At 51.9% G+C, this 20,831-nt stretch overlaps 1 protein-coding gene across 4 annotated transcripts in view; it reads left to right on the top strand.

Annotated features, from left to right (window-relative positions):
• Fblim1 (filamin binding LIM protein 1) overlaps positions 1-20,831 on the top strand; it is a 24,003-nt gene continuing 3,172 nt past the window's right edge. Inside the window, exons 1-8 of one of the 4 annotated variants that reach the window (XM_087906934.1) lie at positions 1-146; positions 5,784-5,835; positions 6,206-6,476; positions 10,800-10,984; positions 11,451-11,568; positions 14,646-14,815; positions 16,934-17,112; positions 19,064-19,181. In XM_087906934.1, coding sequence (XP_087763060.1) covers positions 6,227-6,476; positions 10,800-10,984; positions 11,451-11,568; positions 14,646-14,815; positions 16,934-17,112; positions 19,064-19,181 — 1,020 coding nt within the window. In that variant the 5' untranslated portion in view covers positions 1-146; positions 5,784-5,835; positions 6,206-6,226. Of the gene's footprint in view, positions 147-1,896; positions 1,952-5,783; positions 5,836-6,205; positions 6,477-10,799; positions 10,985-11,450; positions 11,569-14,645; positions 14,816-16,933; positions 17,113-19,063; positions 19,182-20,831 lie in introns of those variants that run through there. The other 3 variants (XM_085690324.2, XM_085690323.2, XM_085690325.2) reach the window with 3 other exon arrangements.

Here is a 20,831-nt window from a genome sequence, read left to right on the forward strand (position 1 = left end):
CTGGGTTTCCATTGCAGGAAGTTTGGCACCTGCCTATCGGTGCCACTGATACCCAGGCTGGTGCAGGCAACTTTTAGCCAGGACAACCCCCCAACTGGGGAGCAGCAGCAAGAGGTGGAACAGAGGCCAGGGGTGCAGGACAGCCGGTGAGTGGCAGCAGCTTGACCCCCATACTACCTCAGGCTGCCCCAAGCATAGATCAGATGTGGGGAAACCGGGGTCCTGGATTTAGTCCCTTTGACCTTGGGTCAGGCCCCCAGGTTAGTGCCTCATCGTCCCACTGGATGGAGCAGTGGGGTAGCCGGGTAGATGGATAGACTGGGGAACAGGGTGGGGAACAGGCTGGTTCCATTCTGACTTACAAGGGTTCTGAGGTTCTGCAGCTAGAAGTGCCTGGACCCCTTGCATGGCACCATGGCTGTGTCTGACTCCTTTTCCGGTAGAGGCTGTAAGAGCCTTCACACCTGTCACAGAGGCCCCATTGCCAGGTTGGGAATATACCCAAGGGGCCCTTGGGCACAGATAGCCTCAGTGTAGTACCAGGCTCCATCCTTGGCTCTTATCTGGGGACGGTGACAGCAATCCAGCCTCTGGGACTAGCAGATTTATGTGCCTGAGGGGCACCCTCTTGTCTGGCTTGAATCCAGCCTTGCCCCTTGCCCGTTGCACAACCCTTGATCCTCGCCAGCTTCAGGGTCTGGTCTGCAGGGTGGGATCTTTCAGTCCTGGAGTAGAATCTGGAAGGGTTAAATAAAAGGTTTGAAAGGGCCTCAAGGGATACCTCTAGAAACGGTAGCTACTGTAGCGACTGTCTTTGTTACTCCACACTGGCTGTAAGAGCCAAATGGAAAACGCTGGTGACAACGTTGTGGGGGTGAGTTTTTAAAGGAGAATGGGGCTTAGTGGGGAAGAGGAGGAGGATGGAGCTGAGCATCCAGGTACCTCACTCTGACCTCTTGGTGTCATGGTCCCTTCAGCATTAATCCCAGGACCACTTTGAGGAGTGGTTGGCTGTGGACTGTGGAAGGGGACCCAATCCTGCCTGGCTACCCCCAGATGACTCTGGGTTCAGCTCTTCCCTGCTCCCTTCCCCATTGTGGCTTTAATCAAAAGAACAATCTGCTTGCCTGGGAATCAGACCCAGATTCCTGTCCCGAGCAATGTCCCCAGGTCTCCTGGGACCTGCATAGCCCAGCCCCAACCCAGGCCCCAGGCCTCAGGGTTCTGCTTCTCCAGGGGCCAGTAACAGGGCCAGGAAGCCAACAGGTGACTTGATTGTCTCCCTCTGGTCTCCTGCTAGGTCCTCCTCCCACCGTAGGACCTAGGCCCACTTGTAGAAGGATTAACAGGCCCAGGCAGGCAGTGACAGCCCAGGATAGCAGACCCAGGTGACTTGCCTCACTGGGGTCTCCGGGGACCCCTACCCCAGGCATTCCTTGAAAAAGCCCCATGACCCCAGCCTATGTTAGCCCCTGATTCTCTTAGCATGATCGCTTTAACTCCTGGTCAAGTGGGCTATGGGGACCCTTTTTCAGGGATTAAAGAATCTGAGGTTTAGGGAGATAGAGTAACGGCCCCGGATCATGCGTCTAGCCTCACTCAGGACCCTGAAGGACCTCAGAGCCAATCTGGGTGTAAGTACCCCTCTTCACTAGATGAGGCAGGTGGGGCCCGCACATCCAGGTGACCTAGGGGGGAAGGTGGCTAAGGATCCCCTGGGGTGCACGGTGAGGGTGGGCAACGGAGGAGGAGGAGCCACAGGAAGTGGGAAGAGGAGTGGCGGGAACAAAAGGAGGGGGCGCGGCCGCAGGTAGGGCGAGCCCGCGCCCCCTCCCCGAGCGTCACCTTTTATGGTAAGGCGCGCGGGGCGGCGGGGCGGAGGGAGGCCGGGGCGGGAGCGAGGGGCGGAGGCGCAGAGCCGGCGGAGGCCGGGGCATGGGGCGCGCAGCAGGTAAGCGGGCGCGGCGTGGGGGGTCCCAGCCGTGCGCCCTAGGTAGGGTCACCCGCAGGTGGCCGCGCGGGCAAGCCTCGGCCACCGCAGTGGACCCAGCCTGGCGCTGCTGGGGTGCTCGGGGCGGGTACTGTCCCTGTGTTCTCTTGTTCCCGTGTGTCCCAGGATCTCAACCTTTGGGAACTCCGGGAGGTTGAGTGCTGCGGGCGGGGACGGTACGATTGGGTCTTGTCCCTGCTCTGAAGTGGGACGGGACGAGCAGGGCGGAAGCTCCTGCACAAAGAGGACAGCGTTCCGCACATGGATTGAATTATAATTGCCGCAGTGACCCGGCCAGCTGCTCCGCTCCGCTGCTGTTCCAGGGCGCGGGAGGTTCCCGAGCTCCCATGGCCCTGGAGCCCTGTTGTCAGCTCCAGTCAGGAGAGGAAAGAAGGGTCCTGGGATCTGGCAGGGTGTGGGAATGGGTGATCCTCAAGGTGTGTGCAGCTACTCGCCCCCTCTCTAGCCCAAACCTGAGTTCCCAGGGGAGAGGATGGGCAGCGCCCAGATTCCTGCTCTCAACAATGGAGACCACTGTCCTCCAGCCCCAGGACTCCGCCTGCCCTCTGGGACTGAATGACCAGCTGGTGTCCTCGCCGCCACCCTCCAGGGCAAATTTCTATTCACTTGATGACTAAAAAACCAGGCCCAGAGAGGTTGGGTGACTTCATCAAGGTCACCCAGTGCGAGCCACGGTGGGGGAGAACCCAGCTCTGTGCCTCTTCCTTCTCTGGAGTGGGAAAGAGAATGAGAGACCCCCCCCCAACCGTTTTGAGACTGTAAGGTGCCTTGTGGAAGTGAGTGGGAAAGTACACTTTCTCCCTCCTCCAGCAAAGTTTAATTCTTGCCCCAAACTCAGATTGCTTTGTGGGGCTGTGTGAAAGAGCGATGCTAAGAAGTGACTCTGAAGTGGCTTTAGACCGAGGGGACTATTCCAAGCAGCCAGCACGTCCCCACCCAGGGATTGTAGCCTACCTAGAGCCGACTCTGGCTGGCTGACTGGCCGGCTTTCAACCTCCTTCCTTCCTCTTGACAGGAAATGACTTTCCTTCCCTTTGTTCCCACTTTCTCCGCTTACCCAACTGGATCTGAGTGTCTGATTTGCCCTCCGGGGGAGGAAGGATGGGGGTGGAGGGTCGGCTGGGAAGTTGTCATACAGCACCTTCCCCCACTCCAGGGTGAACTCTGGGCCAGTGGGACCAGAGGGAAGCGCCAGCAGGCTCTTCTGACAGGGCTTTGAAAATCCCCAGCCCGAGATCCCCAGGGCTGCTTGACAACGACAGGGGCGGGTATGGCTGCCCAGCTGTGAACATCTGGCTTCCATGCTGGGTGCTTTAGAAAAAGCGGGCGAAATGGAGTGGGGGGGGGGCAGAATGGGGGGATAGGGAGGGTTCCTGAAGAGTCACACAGCCTGCCCCAGGGGACCCGCCTAGAATGTGTTGACCGCAAGAAGCTGGTCTGGATTGGGTCATTTGGGGGAAGGGGAGTGGCTTGGGGTGGGGGAGGAGGCTTGTATGGTCCAGGGAAGAAAAAGTCCAGGGATGCCCGTGGACTTCCAGGTTGCGGGAGGGCCAGAGAAACGCACTTGAATTCTTGGTGGGATTCTGTGATAGAGCCTCCCTACAACCGAGGTTTGAGGTCTGAGCTCTTGGATTTATAAATGCCACTGTTAGGGTTTCTCTTCCGATTCTGAAGACGGCTTCCAAAGTAATTTCTATTTATGGGGCCGAGGTTGGGATAGGGTCTAAATCTGTAGCCCCAGAGCTGGACTTGAACTCATGCGAAATCCTCCTGCCTCAGCCTCCTGAGTGCTGAGATTACAAGTTTGTATTATATCATTACTGGCTTCCAAGTATTTTCTTGAAGGGTCTTTCTATGTAGCCCTGGGTGTCATGGAACTCACTATGTAGACCAGGCTGGCCTCATACTCACAGAGATCCAACTGTCTCTACCTCTGAAGTGCTAGGATTAAAAGTGTGCACTATCCTACCTGGTGCCCCCAGAGATATTTTAGGGGCGTTTTTCTCAGTCTTCCCCTGAGAGAGTCCACGGGTACTGATGTACCTTGAGAATCATAGGGAGGCCGGGCGGTGGTGGCGCACACCTTTAATTCCAGCACTCAGGAGACTGAGGCAGGCAGATTTCTGTGAGTTTGAGGCCAGCCTGGTCTACAAGAGCTAGTTCCAGGACAGCTAGGACTGTTACACAAGAAATCCTGTTTCGAAAATGGGGAAAAGAAAGAAAGAAAGAAAGAAAGAAAGAAAGAAAGAAAGTAAGCAAGCAAGCAAGCAAGCAAAGAGAATCATAGAGAAACTTGTGAGTGACCGTGTGGGATCCACGTCTGCCCTCAGGGTCTCTTGGGGCTGTCACCCCCTCACACAGCTCCACTGCTTGAGACTAACCAAATTCCTCTCCAAGCGCCTGTGACCGGGCTTCGGTCCTATCATGGTGGCCAACACAGAAAGAAGAAGGGAGATAAAGGACACATTTTTATCCATGGGAACTATGGTTGGGTGCCAGGGAGGACTTCTGTGGCCAGTTCACCCACAGTGACCCATCTAGACCTTGGCCCCAGAGACTGCTGTCTTCAGGAACTGCCTGGCCCTAACAAAATGAAGGGGCCTCTTCTGCCGGGGTCTGTGCTTCCACACCCACTCTGTGAACTTCTTTCTGGCTCTTGGTACAGACAGCCAAAGGCAGGCAAGGTTACCTGAGGGGATCAGACACTTGGATAATGAGCTAGCTGTCCTTCTCACCCCGGGGAAGCCACAGATCACCCCAGGGTGGGAGTCAAGGAGGCTTTCGTGGAAGAGGAGTTGAAGTTTGACCTAGGTCTCAAAGAGCTGAAATTAACTCTGTAGAAACAGGGAAAAGCTGACTGGGTCCTCCAACAGAGAAAGACAGTCTTGGGGCAGAAAAGACTAAGGTGTTTAAAAATAACTTGAGGGGCCAGGCACAGCAGTACACGCCTTTAATCTCAGGGAGGCAGAGGCAGATAGATCTCTGAGTTTGAGGCCAGCCTGGTTTACAAAGAGAGTTCCAGGACAGCCAGGCCTACATGGAGAAATCCTGTCTTGAAAAACCAAAAATAGCCGGGCATGGTGGTGCACGCCTTTAATCCCAGCACTTGGGCGTCAGAGACAGGAGAATCTCTGTGAGTTTGAGACCAGCCTGGTCTACAGAGCGAGTTCTAGGAAAGCCAGGGCTACACACACAGAGAAACCCTGCCTTGAACAACTTTTAAAGAGAAGAGAAGCACTCTGGAGGCAGAGGCCGGCGGATCTCTGTGAGTTCGAGGCCAGCCTGGTCTACAGGAGCCAGTTCCAGGACAGGCTCCAAAAGCTACAGAGAAACCCTGTCTCGAACCCCTCCCCCCCAAAAAAAAAGAGAGAGAGAAGAGAAAGAATCAGATTTATGCTTAGGGAAGATAATTAGGGACGAGAGAGCGAGAACGCGCGCCAGCGCCTGGTTGGTTCTGAAGCCAGGGCATGGTTTTAGAGATGGCTCAGAGTCAAAATTCTACCCTGAGGCAGTATCAAGGATGTGTTAATTTGGGTCTGAGTGGAGAGGGCAGAAGAGACCTGAGTAGCCAAATGTGTGGCTCTGGGCTGAAATGCCAACTCTGGTGCTGTGTGACCCGGGACAAGAGACTTGCCGTCTCTGAGTCTTCGTTTTCTCACCCATTGGTGAGATTGGGTGATAACAAGGTTGCTGGGGGCTCAGGGTAGCATGGGAACAGAGCGGGTCCTGTCTTTTATTCACTCGTCACTCTTCTATTTCTGTTTCCTTCCAGTGGAGCTGGCCTGAACCTTGGACCTTGTCTTCCAACAGACTCGGTATCTCAGGTGAGGGAGGAGCTGGCTGTTGGCAGGTAGCAGAGCCCGCATCTGTCAGCTGCCTGGGTTGGGCTCTGGAAAAAGTGGCCCGGGAAGGTGATCTCTGTCTTGCTGCGTGGCTGTCCATAGGCCACTGGGAGGGACCTGCAGGGTTTGTAGGCCCCATGTTGGTGGCCACCTGGCCTTTCTGAAGGCTGCCCCCTGCCCCTCCCATCTTCCTCCCTTCTCACTGCCTGACCCAGACTGGCCTAGAACTCACCGTTCTCCTGCCTCAATGCCGTCTCCAATGGAGTTGGGTGTACCGGTGGGTTCTGTACGGAGAGAAAGGAGCCTCTGGGCCGGTGGAATACCCTGTCAACCTCAACCCCTGTGCCTCCATCTCCGGCAGGAGGTGCTGATCATGGCCTCCAAGACCGAGAAGAGAGTGGCCTCTTCTGTTTTTATCACCCTGGCACCCCCACGCCGTGACGTGGCTGTGACTGAGGAAGTGGGCCAGGCAGTTTGTGAAGCCCGACACGCTCGGCCCTGGGAGACCCTCGCTCCCGTGAAGACCCCTGGGACTGGCTTGAGCAGGAACCCCAACACCTGGACACCCTCTGGCAGGGCCACTGCCTCGCTCCCCGCAGCCCCACCCCAGCTCTCCAATGGAGGTAAGAGTGGCCCGAAGGGGACCAGGACAGAGACAGAAACCAGGCAGGGAGGAAAGAACAGGCTCCGGGTTACTCATTCATTCAGGTGTCTACTGTGTACCAGGCCTACTATGGAACCCACCTGCCTACACCCGAGTCCTGGCTCCTCTGAGCTCTGTGATGTTGCAGGTCACTTAACCTCTCTGTGCCTCAATGTCAAAAACTTCAAAGTATAGTTGTGAGGATTAAGAGCATTAATGCAGGATCAGCAAGATGGCTCAACAGGTAAACATGCTCACTGGACAAGCCTAAGAACCGAGTTCAATCCCCAGAACCTACGCAAAGGTGGAAACACAGGTCAGCTCCTGCAAGTTGTCATCTGACCTCCACAGGTGCACACACATACATGGATACACAAGAACACTAAGTAATGTAATAATTGAAAAATACATGTCGAGCCGGGCGGTGGTGGCACAAGTTAATCTTTAATCCCAGCACTTGGAAGGCAGAGGTAGAAGGATCTCTGAGTTTGAGGTCAGCCTGGTCTACAAAGCGCGTTCCAGGGCAGCCAGGACTCACAGAGGTACCCTGTCTGGAAAAACTGGAAAAAAAAAAAAAAAAAAAGGAAGGAAAGAAAGAAGAGCGAACAATGCGTATCAAATGTCAAAAGAGCGAGCCTTACAGTGGAGCCCCGTGCCACCCAGAAGGGGTAGCTCTTTCTGTGGCTGCTCTGAGGGGGTTCTCTGAGGCCTCTACCAGACGGGGGAAGTGGAAACAGTTATGGAGGCCCTGAGACGAAATGAGCTAGGAGGGTTTGAAAGATGTTCTCATTCTGTTCTTGGAAATCACGGCTTACCTATTGTGCGATTTCTTTCTTTTTTTAATTTTTTTTAATTATGTATTCTGCCGACATGCATACCTACATCCCAGAGGAGGGCACCAGATCTCATTACAGATGGTTGTGAACCACCATGTGGTTGCTGGGAATTGAACTCAGAACCTCTAGAAGAGCAGCCAGTGCTCTTAACCGCTGAGCCATCTCTCCAGCCCCCACCCCCACCAATTTCTTTCTTTCTGTGTGCTGGAGTGCATGCGTGTGAGTGCGTGTGTGCGTGTGAGTGAGTGTGAATGTGTGTGCGCGCGTGAGCGCACACGCATGTGTATGAAGACATCAGTGGACAGCTTGTGGGTGGTGGTCTCTCCTTTCAGTCCCTGTATGGATCCTGGGGATTGAACTCAGGTCATCAGGCTTGGTAGTAAGTGTCTTTCCCCACTGGGTCATTTCACTAGCCCTATGATTGACTTTTAATTACGTGTGTATGTGTGTGTCGTGTGTCTGCGTGTGTTTATGTGTGTGATATATGGAGGAGAGAGACAACCCAAGAGAGCTTCCACCCCGTGGGTCTCTGGAATCGAACTCAAGCCGTCAGCCTTGGTGTTAAGTTCCTTTCTCGGGTGAGCTACTTAGGCCTCTCCAAACCGTGTACTGCTTTTTTTTTTTAAGATTTTATTTATTTATTATGTATACAGTGCTCTGTCTGTATGCTTACTGGCCAGAAGAGGGCACCAGATCTCATTACAGATGGTTGTGAGCCACCATGTGGTTGCTGGGAATTGAACTCAGGGCCTCTGGAAGAGCAGCCAGTGCTCTTAACCTCTGAGCCATCTCTCCAGCCCCCATGTACTGCTCTTATAGAGGATCCGAGTTCTTGCTGATCTTCCTCAGCTCATCCTCACAGAAGTGAGGCATAGCTAGGAGAGAATCCAGCCTTCGATGCCTCCGAGAGAGCTGGATTCTGACTTGCAAGCTTGCATAGAGTTTGGTTCCCAGACTCCCATAGCTGGTCAGCCACGCCAGTGCCACCTCTGGGCTTTTTCCAACACAGTTGGGGCCAACTCAGAGGTGGGATTGAGGTTTTAATTTTCCTTTTGCTGCTTTTCTGGGCACTTAATACATTTCGTGGTGAATCTTTTCATTCATTCATTCATTTACTTTGGTTTTTTGGGATGGGGTTTCTCTGTGTAACAGCCCTGGCTGTCCTGGAACTCACTCTGTAGACCCAGCTAGCCTCGGATTCACAGAGATTTGCCTGCCTCTGCCTCACGAGTGCTGGGATTAAAGACGTGCGCCATCACCACCTTTAATTTTCTTTTGTTTCTGTACTTACTCTCACTTTTGTTTTAGTCTATGTGTGTGCATCAGCGCAGGTGGTCATGGAGGTCAGCGGTCAGAGGTATTGGATCCCTCTGGAGCTGGAGTTACAGGGGGTTGTGAGCCTCATCATGTGGGTATTGGGAAACCAAGCTTAGGTCCTCTGCAATAGCCGTGCTCACTCTTAACCACAGAGCCATCTCTCCAGCACTCATTAAAAATAACAGACATTTACTTAATTGTTTTTAAATTTATACATTTTATGTACATGGTTGTGTTTGCCTGAATGTTTGCTGTGCCCTGGAATTGGAGTTACAGACAGGTGTGAGCCACCACGTGAGTGCTGGAAACCAAACCGCAGTCCTCTGGAAGAGGAGCCAGTGCACTTAACCTCTAAGCCAGCCCACCAGCCTCAGATTTATTTCATTTTTACGTATGCATGCATCTGCGTGTGGGTTTTATCTGTGTGTGCGTTTGTGCACATGTGAGTGCAGTACTTTCAGAGGCCAGAAGAGGGCGCAGGATCCCCTGGAGCTGGAGCTACAGGTTGTTGTGAGCTGCCTGATATAGTGCTGGGTCTTTAACTCAGATCCTCTATAAGAGCAGTATATGGTGCTGGGCAGTGGTGGCGCACGCCTTTAATCCCAGCACTCAGGAGGCAGAGGCAGGCAGATCTCTGTGATTTCTAGGCCAGCCTGGTCTACAAGAGCTAGTTCCAGGACAAGCTCCAAAGCTACATAGAAACTGTGTCTCGAAAAGAGAGAGAGAGAGAGAGAGAGAGAGAGAGAGAGAGAGAGAGAGAGAGCAGTACATGGCTTAACTGCTGAGCTACCTCTCTAGCCCCCATTATTTTTTTTTATCAATTTTAAATTACATTTATTTATTGTATGTGTGCCATGGCATTTGTATGTGAACTCGAAGAACAACTGTAGGAGTCCGTTCTCTTTTTCCACCTTGTAGGCCCTGAGAATGGAACCCAGATCCTCAGACTGGGCAGCAAGCACCTTTGCCCCCTGATCAATGGCCATGTCCCAGAAAACACACTCCCATTGACCCATAGTAATTGTTCGTGTTTGTGGGATGCTGTAGTGTGTGTTACAGTCTGTAGGCAGCATGTAATCATCAGGTTAGAGTAACCCGCATATCCACTGCCTCGAATGCTTATTTCTTGGTGGTGGGAACGCTCAGAATCCTGTTAGCTATTTTGAAATCTATGACGGACTGTCGCCAAGTGCAGCAGGAGTGCTTCTCCTTCTGGGTGTGGTGGCACAGGCCTGAAATCCCAGCTCTCGGGTGGCTGAGGAAGGTTTGGGAGCTAGAAGCTGGGTGTCATGATGAGAATTAGTCAGAAAAGGGGGAGAAGAGAGGAGAGCCGAGCTTTCTTTCCACCCAACTGCACCCCGAACCTTTGATGAATGACTGCAGGACACTTGTTCTGATCCGGGAGGTGAGACTCCCGGCCCACAACAGTGATCGAAGTCTGGCCCTAGACCAGCAGTGGGGAAATTACCAGAAGCAGCAAGTGTAGCCCAGCCCCTAGGCATCTGTGTTTAAACAACCACTCTCACCCCCACCCGCGACCCCACCTTACCCCCACCCCCACGATTCTGCCATTCTGCTGCTCCCTCGGGGCCCATCTGGAACACAAATCTATTTAGCCCTTCCTCTCCAGATCCAGTTTTAATTGGTCATCAAGGTTTAATCTAGTCCTTCCTTTCTTTCCTGATCCTTCTGCCTCCTTCACCCAAATACTGGGGTTATAGGCAAGAGCCATGTAGCCCAAATCGACTTCTCCTGCCTCAGCTTTCAAGAGTAGTACCGCCATGCCTGGCTTTCTTCTTTTTTCCTTTACCCCCACCCCTCACCGCCACCCGACAACAAGGTTTCTTGGTGTAGACTCTGTAGACTAGTCTGGCCTCAAACTCATGGAGATCCTCCTGTCTCTGACTCTGAGTGCTGGGATTAAAGGTATGCATCACCACCTGGCGTTGCTCACTTTCCAGGGGAACAATTTAAGACTCAAAGAGTTGACACCCATGCCAAAGGACCCATAGCAAGACAGAGACTGTAGTCCAGGGTGAAACAAGACCTGGAGCCAGAACCCAGCCTTTACACGCTGCCGCTTGGCCTTCTGGGTGAGGAGCCCTGTGCCCTGCCGGAATCTGGGCAACCCTTCTCTTCTTCCACTGTAGGATGCCCTCCCCCGCCTCCTTCCCTGAATGATGAGGACATAGACTTCTTCCCGCCTCCCCCACCGCCCCCTTCGGCCTACCTGCCTCTCCCAGAAGATGAGCCTTCTGCCCTGACTGGGACATCGCTCATTTCTGACTTGGAGCAACTACACCTGCCCCCGCCCCCACCTCTGCCTCTAACACAGGTACTGCAAGTATCCTCAAGCTTTGGCTTCTGGTCGTGGGAGGGGACCTGGCCTTCCCAGCATTATCAAGGTGGGCATGATTTGGTCCCTTCTGTTTGAAGGCAGTTGGTCTTCAAAGCTCTTCCAGGCCCCAAAGCTGGTAGAAACTGGGGTTTCTCAAGGTCCCAGGACATGTCCCTTGCCCTCTTAGTTCCTTAATTACCCACTCTGCCCGCAGCGGGAGAAAGTCACTTTGGAGGAGAGAGCTCCAGGCAGGGAGCAGGGAAGTCCTAGCTCTTGCTGCCATAGCAACCCTCCTACTAAGCTATAGAGGCAGGACTCTTGCATCTCCAGCCTCGGTTTCCTCATCTGTACAATGTAACCAATTGTTCTTGGAGCCACCCAGACAAAAAACCAAGCTGGGAGGTTCTGGTGGGGTCCCTACCAGCTGACCTCTCTTCTGTCTCTTCATTCTGTGTCCCCACAGGCTCTCCCAAAGGAATCTTCTGTCCGGCCTCGGCCCAGTGACCTCAGGCCCTCAAAAGAGGAGCTACCCCCTCCTCCAGAAGAACCTGTCACCCTTCCAGAGAGAGAGGCCTCCACAGGTACAGCCATAGGCCTGGTCTCTAGGTCCCCTGGGGCCACAATGGGAAGTGGGGGAGCAGGGTCCCCTGTTCATGTGACAGAGACTGTCCATAAAGTGTGCAGCCACTGAATGTCCGTAGCTGCCATGTGCTTGCTTCTGGTTTGTTGTTGGTTTTGAGATAGGAGCTCATGTAGTCCAGGCTAGCCTTGAATGATATGTAGCCAAGGATGCCCTTCTCATGTTCCATCTGCCTTACCTCTTGAGGGCTAGTGTTACAGAGGGTTACAGTGTGCCACTGTGCAGGTAGAAGCCAGTGCTTCACCCCTGAAGATCACAGTCTGTGCCACCCCAGATACATCCCTAACCTTTGCTTGTGTTGAGGCAAGGTCTCTTTCTAGCCAAATCTGGCCTTGGGTTTGAGATCCTCCTGCCTCAGCCTCCTGAATGTCAAGATTACATGTTTGGCCCTTTAAAAATTCCTTTTCTCTCTGTTTTCTTTTTTTGAGATGGGACCTCACTCTATAGCTGGCACTAGTTGGCTTGGAACTCACTGTGAAGTAGGTCGGTTGGCTTCAAAGTTGTGGCAATCCTCCTGCCTCAGCCCCAGTGCTAGGATTACAGAGCTACTGTGCCCAGCTTTCTTTTTCTTTTTTAATTCTTTTTTCATTGTGGGGGATGGGTAGCAATGAAAAAAGATGGCTTGTCTCCAAGACTGATGGCTTCACGTCGATCCCTGGGGCTCACGTGGTGAAACAGACTCTCAGAGGTTGTTCCCTGTGATCTCCACACAAGATACACACACACACACACACACACAATTAATAAAAATTAAGGGTTTTTTTTTTTTTTAGTTTTTTTTTTTCACTAGAAGTGTAAGATTGGGCCTGGAGAGATGGCTCAGCAGTTAAGAGCATTGGCTGCTCTTCTAAATGACCGGGGTTCAATTCCCAGCACCCACATGGCAGCTCATGACTGTCTGTACCTCCAGTTCTAGGAGATCTGATTTCCTCTTCTGGCACCAGACATGCATGTCATACACAGATATACATGCAGGCAAATACATATAAAGTAATAAAACATATTTTAGAAATAAAAAGAAGTTTAAGGTCATCCTCAGCTACAGAGTAAGTTGGGGGCTACCCTGAGCTACGGGAGACATTGTGTGAAAAAACAAAAACAAAAAACTCCCACAAAGTCAACCAGGCATGGTGGTACACACCTTTAATCCCAGCACTTATGAAGCCAAGACTGGAGGATGTCTGAGGTTGAGGCCAGCCTTGTCTATATAGCAAGTTCCATGCCAGGTGGAGGTGTACAGTGAGATTTTGTTTCTCCATTACCTCCCACCCCCCAAACACGCACGCACGCACGCACACACACACTCACACCTACACCCACAAGTCTCTAATTTTGCCTGCTGAGCTTTGGGCCTGGGGATCCCGTCTGCAGCAGCTCCGGGACTGCTCTCATTGCTGGGTTCCCGGTGTGTCTCTGAGCAGGTTTCCCATCAGGCTGTGCAGCAGCAGCTCCTTACCCTTCTGTTAAGGCTGAACCTAGGTGTGGTGGGTTACACAGCTGCCTCCTGGTGGATTTGTAGGTGGTTTCTTGCCCTAACTGTACCGAGCTGACTCACCTAACTGGCTCACCTCACCGCGTGAGGTAAATTCTGAGGTAAATTTCTGGGGTAAATTCCTAGAAGAGGAAGTACTGTGTAAAAAAGTCCTTTTTTTTCCCCGAGTCTTGAGTTTTTTTGTCAAATCACCTGCCTTAGTCATCCAGCCTATGTGTGCCTCCAGCAGGGCTGAGTTGTTTTCTAACCGCCTCTCCCGCCTCTCTGCCTCTCCGCCTTTCCCGCACTGTGGCGCTGTGTTTAATTGAGCTGTGACCTGCTTACTCAGGTCCTGCCCCAGGCACTGAAGACACAGCTTCATCTAATGCCCCATCCTCTTTCCTAGGTCACACAGCAAGACACAGGGGCAAATGTTTTTCTCAGTTTGTCAATTATCTTGTGACTTATGGTAGATTTTGTCACAAATAAGTTTGTTTTTTTTTTTTTAAAGTACAGTCTTACAGTATAGCCCAGGCTATCCGGGAACTCTGTCCACCTTTGTCAGCCTTCAGAGTGCTGGATTACAGGTGCAAACCCAACACCCAACGTCAGAATCCCTTAGTATTTTTTTTTTCCTTAAGATTTATTTTAGCCAGGCCAGCACTCAAGAGGAAGGGGTAGGATCTTTGAGTTTGAGATCACCCTCAATGTGTCCTTATTGTTATCATTGGCTTTACTAGACAGGTTTTCTCTGTGTAGCCCTGGCTTTCCTGGAACTTGCTCTGTTGACCAGACTGGCCTCAAACATAGATTTTCCTGCCCCTGCCTCCCAAGTACTGGAATGTGCGCCATGAAGTCCAGCGGTTTTTATTATTTCTAATTACACAGTTGAGTGTGTTTCTGGGAGTGGGTTTGTACTCATGGGTGCATTACCCTCGAAGTCCAGGAGGGGGCAGTGGATCTCTGGAGTTACAGGCAGTTGTGAGCTGACTGATGGGAGTGGGGGGACTGAACTCAGGTCCTCTGTAAAGCAGTGTGTGTTCTTAATTGACGAGCCATCTCATGTCCTCTCTCAGAATTTTTGGGACTTTCGTTTTTACATATAGACCTTGGATCGGGATCATCTGGTGTTGGCGTCACCAAGACCCCCTCCACTCTCTAGGAGATGAGAAGCTATATGCCACTGTGGCTTTGTTTGTCTGTTTTTTTGTCTTGCCATGTGGCCCAGGCTGGGCTGGAATTAAAGATCTCTGTAAGTTCGAGGCCAGCCTGATCTATATAGTGAGTTTCAGGACAACCAGGGCTACATAGTGAGACTCTGTCCTGAAGACAGCAACAACAAAAAAGATGTGTGCATCATGGTTCCCAACCCAATACTGTGTCAAGCGCTGTTCACCGTCCTTCCTGGTGCTTATCGTGACTTTCTATATTTATCAGTTGAGGAGGGCTTTGAGGCTGGGCCCTGGGCACACTGGGCATTATATTCTGGCCGGTGATTGGGTATTGCCCTCCTGGGCTGGTGACTGCCTGTGTTTTTCCTCCCTCAGATGTCTGCGGCTTCTGTCACAAGCCTGTGTCCCCTCGAGAGCTGGCTGTCGAGGCCATGAAGAGGCAGTACCATGCCGAGTGCTTCACCTGCCGCACTTGCCGCCGCCAGCTCGCTGGGCAGAGATTCTATCAGAAGGACGGGCGCCCCCTGTGCGAGTCCTGCTACGAGGTATGCCCCTGCAGGCAGCTCCCAGGTCAGGTTCCACACGCGGACCTCGGCCGCCATTATTTTTTTTCTTCTGAATTCCTAAATGGGCACTATGGACCCAGCTGAGAGTCAGAATGGAGAAAACTGGCCGGAGGATCCTTGTGTCCGCTTCCCAGAAACGAAAAAAAGATTTATTTGGTTGAGAGATTCCAGCTCGTAGCAAGATGACCTTGCCAATTTGAGCCTGTGGTGAGGCAGTGCACCATGGCAGGAGACTCTAGCAGTTTGAACTGACTCCCCGCATGGCCAGCAAACAAGAGGAAGGGACTAAGCCACATCCCCAGTAACACAGACTTTTTTAGGCCCCTCCTCCTAAAGACCGCCTGCTCCCAACAGCGCCCCCTGGAGCCCAGGCCTGGTAGATTCATGCAGAGCATTCAATATGCAAGTGAAGTACGGTTTGGTGGCTTCAAGCAGTCACATTTCTCCCTTATAGTTATCAGGGTCATTAGATCCAAATGAGGGTGCCTCCTCCTCTCGCTCTGCAGGCTCTGGGGGAGGAGGCATTTTCTTGCCTTTTCCAGGTTCTTTTCAGCGTTTTGTCTGTTTTTTCAAGACAGGGTGTCTCTGTGTAATAACCCAACTGTCCTGGAACTCTCAAGTCCCAGACCAGGCTGGATTCAAACTCACAGAGATCCACCTGTCTCTGCCTCCCAAGAGCTGGGATTAAAGACGTGTGCCACCATACCTGGCATCTTTGGGGGGGGGGGGGTTGAGAATACAACATAGGGTGATCTTGAGCTCCTGACCCTTCTTCCTCCACTTCTGAGTAATAAGCCAGCTATGGTGGTGTCCACGTGTTCCCAGCATTCAGGAACCTGAGGCAGGAGGATGAAGAGTTCAAGGAGCCTGAGCTACAAAGCGAGACCGAGTCTCAAAATAATAATAATAATAATAATAATAATAATAATAATAATAATAATTAAAGAATTTAGATACCAATAATCAATAGTTGTGTTGATCACTTAAGAATTTGTTAACTCACCCCCCAAGGAAAAAAAAGAGAGAGACAGCTGGGCATAGTGTCACATGCCTTTAATCCCAGTACTTGGGAGGCAGAGGTCAGTGGGTCTCTGTTAGTTCAAGGCCAGCCTGGTCTACAAAGAAAGTTCCAGGACAGCCAGAGCTACATAGTGAAACCCTGTCTCAGAAAAAAAAAAAACAAACAACAAAAAAAAAAACACCAAAAAACCCCCAAACAAACAAAAAGAATTTGTTAAGGAGGCTGAGTATGAAGCAAACACCTGCAATCTAAATACTTGGGTGCAGGGAGCTGGAGAGATGGCTCAGATGTTAAGAGCATTGCCTATTCTTTCAAAGGTCCTGAGTTCAATTCCCAGCAACCATATGGTGGCTCACAACCATCTGCAATGGGGTCTGGTGCCCCCTTCTGGCCTGCAGGCATACAGACAGAATATTGTATACATAATAAATAAATAATTTAAAATAAATACATACATGCATACATACATACATACATGCATACATACTTGGGTGGAGGCCAGAGGTTCAAGAGTTCCAGGTCATCCTTAGCTACATAGTGAGTTTTTAGTCCAACCTGGATGACATGACATCCTGCCTCAAAAGTAACCAAGAAAAGGGGTAAGAGCCTTTTGAAAAATTGTTAAGGTAGTTCTCAGACTGAGCGTGTGGTTCGGTGGCAGTGTGCTTATCTGGCACACACAAGGCCCCAGATTCAATCCCAAGTATTGAAAGAAGAAAGGGAAAGAAGGCGGGAGAGATGGAGACAAGCAGGGGGCTAGAGACCCCTCCTGTCTGCGGGTAGGTGTGTTTGTGGGGGCTAGAGACCCCTCCTGTCTGCGGGTAGGTGTGTTTGTGGGGGCTAGAGACCCCTCCCGTCTCAGAGTAGGCGTGTTTGTGGGGGCTAGAGACCCCTCCTGTCTGCGGGTAGGTGTGTTTGTGGGGGCTAGAGACCCTTCCCGTCTCAGGGTAGGCATGTTTGTGGGGGCTAGAGACCCCTCCCGTCTCAGGGTAGGCGTGTTTGTGGGGGCTAGAGACCCCTCCTGCCTCTGGGTAGCGTGTTCGTGGGTTGGCTCAGACAGTGGCTCTCTGACCCAGGACACTCTGGAGAAGTGCGGCAAGTGTGGAGAGGTGGTCCGAGACAACGTCATCCGCGCCATGGACAAGGCCTTCCACCCACCCTGCTTCACCTGTGTTACCTGTGCCCGGTGCATCGGGGATGAGAGATTCGCATTGGACAACCAGAACCAGGTGTACTGCGTGACTGACTTCTACAGGTAGGAGAGGAGACTGGGGCTGGGGCGGTGGGGAAGACCAGGCAGGGCTGGGGGTCAGGCCAGTACTTGTACAGCTTCCGTCCGAGAGAAGCCATCTTCCTGTTAGGTTCCCCATATGGTCCCTGGGGTATCTCCTGGAGGCCTCTGAGTCCCTGCGCTCTGTCAGGTTCATCGTCTGAGGTACTCCATGCAATCCTCACACTTTTTATGGCCAGGGAGTACAGCGGAAGAGTCCATTTTAGCAGAAGTAGAAACCGAGGCACACAGTAACCAAGGGGCAATGAGGCTTCCGTTTAAGGACTTGAGTTGGGAACTGGAGGTGGGACTCAGTTGGCAGAGTCCCTGCCTCGCCTGCACAAAGCTGGTGGCGGGGAGGTTGGATTCCTAGCACCACGTAAACACACCGTGGTGACACACACCTGGAATCCCAGCACTCCAGACTAGAAGCAAGACGGTCAGAAGCTTAAGGTCATCCTTGGCTATCCTAGCAAGTTCAAGGCTAGCCTGGCCTATATGACACCCTGTCTTAAGAAAATGAAAAGGAGGGCTGGAGAGATGGCTCAGTGGTTAAGAGCACTGACTGCTTTTCCAGAGGTCCTGAGTTCAATTCCCAGCAACCACATGGTGGCTCACAACCATCATCTGTAATGAGATCTGGTGCCCTCTTCTGGCTTGCAGGCATATATGCAGGCAGAGTACTATATACACAATAAATAAATATTTTTAAAAAGAAAAGAAACTGGGGCTGGAGAGATGGCTCAGCGGTTAAGAGCACAGCCTGCTCTTCCAAAGGTCTTGAGTTCAATTCCCAGCAACCACATGGTGGCTCACAACCATCTGTAATGAGGTCTGGTGCCCTCTTCTGGCATTCAGGCATACACACAGACAGAATATTGTATACATAATAAATAAATAAATAAATGTTTAAAAAAAAAGAAAAGAAACTGAAAAGGATTTGACTTGGGAACCTAGGCTATGCCCCCTCCCCTGGGAACTGGGGGGAGGGACTGAGGATACAGATGTAAAGGAGATTCGTGCTTTGTCCCCCTATTTGAAAAGGAAGAGATGGGGCATGGTGGTTCGTGCCTGTGAAGACGGAGGCAGGAGGACTGGTGCTGCCTGTCTGAGGTCAGCCTGGAGTGTAGAGTAAGACCCTGTCTCACAAGAAAAGCAAAGGGCAGCACTCAGAAGGCAGAGGCAGGCAGGCAGATCTCTGTGAATTCTAGGCCAGCCTGGTCTACATAGCAAGTTCCAGGTCAGCCAGGGCTACCTAGTGAGACCCTGTCTCAAAAAATAAGTAAACAGCCGGGCGGTGGTGGCTCTCTCCTTTAGTCCCAGCACTTGGGAGGCAGAGGCAGGCGGATCTCTGTGAGTTCGAGGCTAGCCTGGTCTACAGAGCGAGTTCCAGGACAGGCGACAAAGCGACACAGAGAAACCCTGTCTTGAAAAAACCAAAATAAATAAGTAAAAAATAGACAAATAAGGCTGATGAGGGACTCGGTGGATTAAAGGAGCTGCTGCCAAGCCTGATGACCTGAGTTTAATCCCTGAGACCAAAGGGCAGAAGGAGAGAGCTGACTGCTGCTTTTTGTCCTTGGACCTCCAAATACAACTGAAATAGTATGCTAAAAAAAATTTAAATTAAGCAAAGTACAAGAAAATGGATGGCCAGGTCCACCAACCCCCTCCTCAGTCCTGATACTTCCCAGTCAGTCACTGGTCTCGACTAATTATACTGTAGGAAGCTGGAGTCATTACACTGGTCCTCCTCCTGCCTCCGCCAGGAAAGGCGGACATCTGTGACTGTCCCTGCAGATTCTGTCACCTAGCAACCCTGGGTGGGAGGTGGAGGCTCTGGGAGGTAAACTGCAGCCACCCCCTTTCTGCCAGCTGATGTTGTTGTCCGTGTGAGTAGCTGACATTCCTGGCATGTGCTTCCCCCTCCCTCTAGGAAATTTGCCCCCGTGTGCAGCGCCTGTGAGAATCCCATCATCCCTAGCGACGGGAAGGATGCCTACAAAATTGAGTGCATGGGTAGGAACTTCCACGAAAACTGTTACCGTTGTGAGGTGAGTGGAGCTGAGGTGCTGTAAAGTGCTGTGGCCAGGGGCACCCTTCCCTTGCTCACTGCCCTCAGCAGAGGCCAGGAAGAGTGGATATGAACAGGGGAGGCTCCATCAGAGTTCAGTGTGAGCTCGCATCACTTTCTGTGGCGAGACTGTGTCAGCTCATGGAGGTGACAGCGTCAGTAGCCATCACTGCCTCCTGATCCCGCCTTTACTTTCTTTTCTGAGGGCTGGCACAGCGCGTGGGCACACATAGCTCAGGTTTGTATCATTAGAAGCCCCAAGAGAATGAGAGTGGACCCGTTGTGGGAGGGGCATACGGTCCCAAGAAGGTTCCTGCTTGGCCTGGCATGGGTCACTGTCTGTTGCTATGATAAATGCCATCATCGAAAGCAAATTGGTTGAGAAAAAGATTTATTATTATTTATTGTACGGGTTACAATCCATCGATAAGGGAAACCAAGGCCGGAGCCTTGAGTAGAAACCATGGAAGAATGCTGCTTACTGGCCCGAACCCTCTCTCTCTCTGGCATCTGTTCAGATAGATTTCTTAGACAGCCCAGGACACACACACACACACACACACACACACGCACGCACGCACCGCCTCAGGAAGGTACTGCCTGCAGCGAGCTGGGCTCCCCTACATCCACTAGCAATCAAGAGAATGCCCCAGAGACATGCCACAGGCCAGTCTGCTCTGGGCAGTCCCCCAACTGAGACTCTTGCTGATAACGCTGCGCCATGTCAGATAGACAGCTGACAGTAACATCCCAGCCTGGGAGCTGATGAGCTAGGACCGACAGCCCCTAGAACCAGAAGACGGAATCCATGAAACAGGTCCGTCTGTCCAGGCCTGTCCTGTCTCCCTACCTCGCCCCACCCTGACAGGGTCTCACTGTGTAGCCATGGCTACCCCAGAACTCATTACAAAGACCAGACTGGCCTCAAACTCAGAGCTCCACCTGCCTCTGCCTCTCAGTTGCTGGGATTTAAGGCGTGCGCCACCACCACCTGGTCCATCTTGAAGTTCTTAATCTTGGGGCTGTATTCTTTCCTTCTGCCTGGACCCTGCAGGCGTTGAACTTGGTCCAGCAATGGGGCTCCAAGACTGCCCACCCCCTGACTCCACTGCCGTCCCTGTAGCTCTGAGCCCTCTGCCCTCTGGGGATGACCATGACATGTGGCAGTTTTTAGGCGTCACTTCCTGGAGCGTCCCAGAGCAGGATCTCTCAATCAGCCAATGCGTCATTTCATGTATTCCCTGTGTTTATTTGAGAAGATGATGGAGAGCCGAGAGGATTTGGACAGAGACGTTGATTGCTTCATATATAATCCGACTTTGTCACTTAGAGTTCAAGGTCTGGCCAACTGCTGAGGAAGCTCAAGAGCTGTTATTAGTCCCCAGAACCCTGACGGAGTCCACCAGTACCAGGCGCTCCTAAAGCTTGGCTGAGCAAATAACCCCCACTTCCGGTCCATGGTCACTTTGACCAAAGCTGCCTAGTGAGTCAGGATTTGGACTCCAAAGTGACATTTCAATAGGTGAGGCCCAGCCAGGCTTGGTGGCTCAAGTGGGGGCTGAATTAACTTTTTTTTTTTTTGACAGAGTTTCTCTGTAGCTTTGAAGCCTGTCCTGGAACTAGCTCTTGT

This window comes from Myodes glareolus, chromosome 6 (genome assembly GCF_982192425.1).
Source record: "Myodes glareolus chromosome 6, mMyoGla1.1, whole genome shotgun sequence".
Classification (NCBI taxonomy): Eukaryota; Metazoa; Chordata; class Mammalia; order Rodentia; family Cricetidae; genus Myodes; species Myodes glareolus.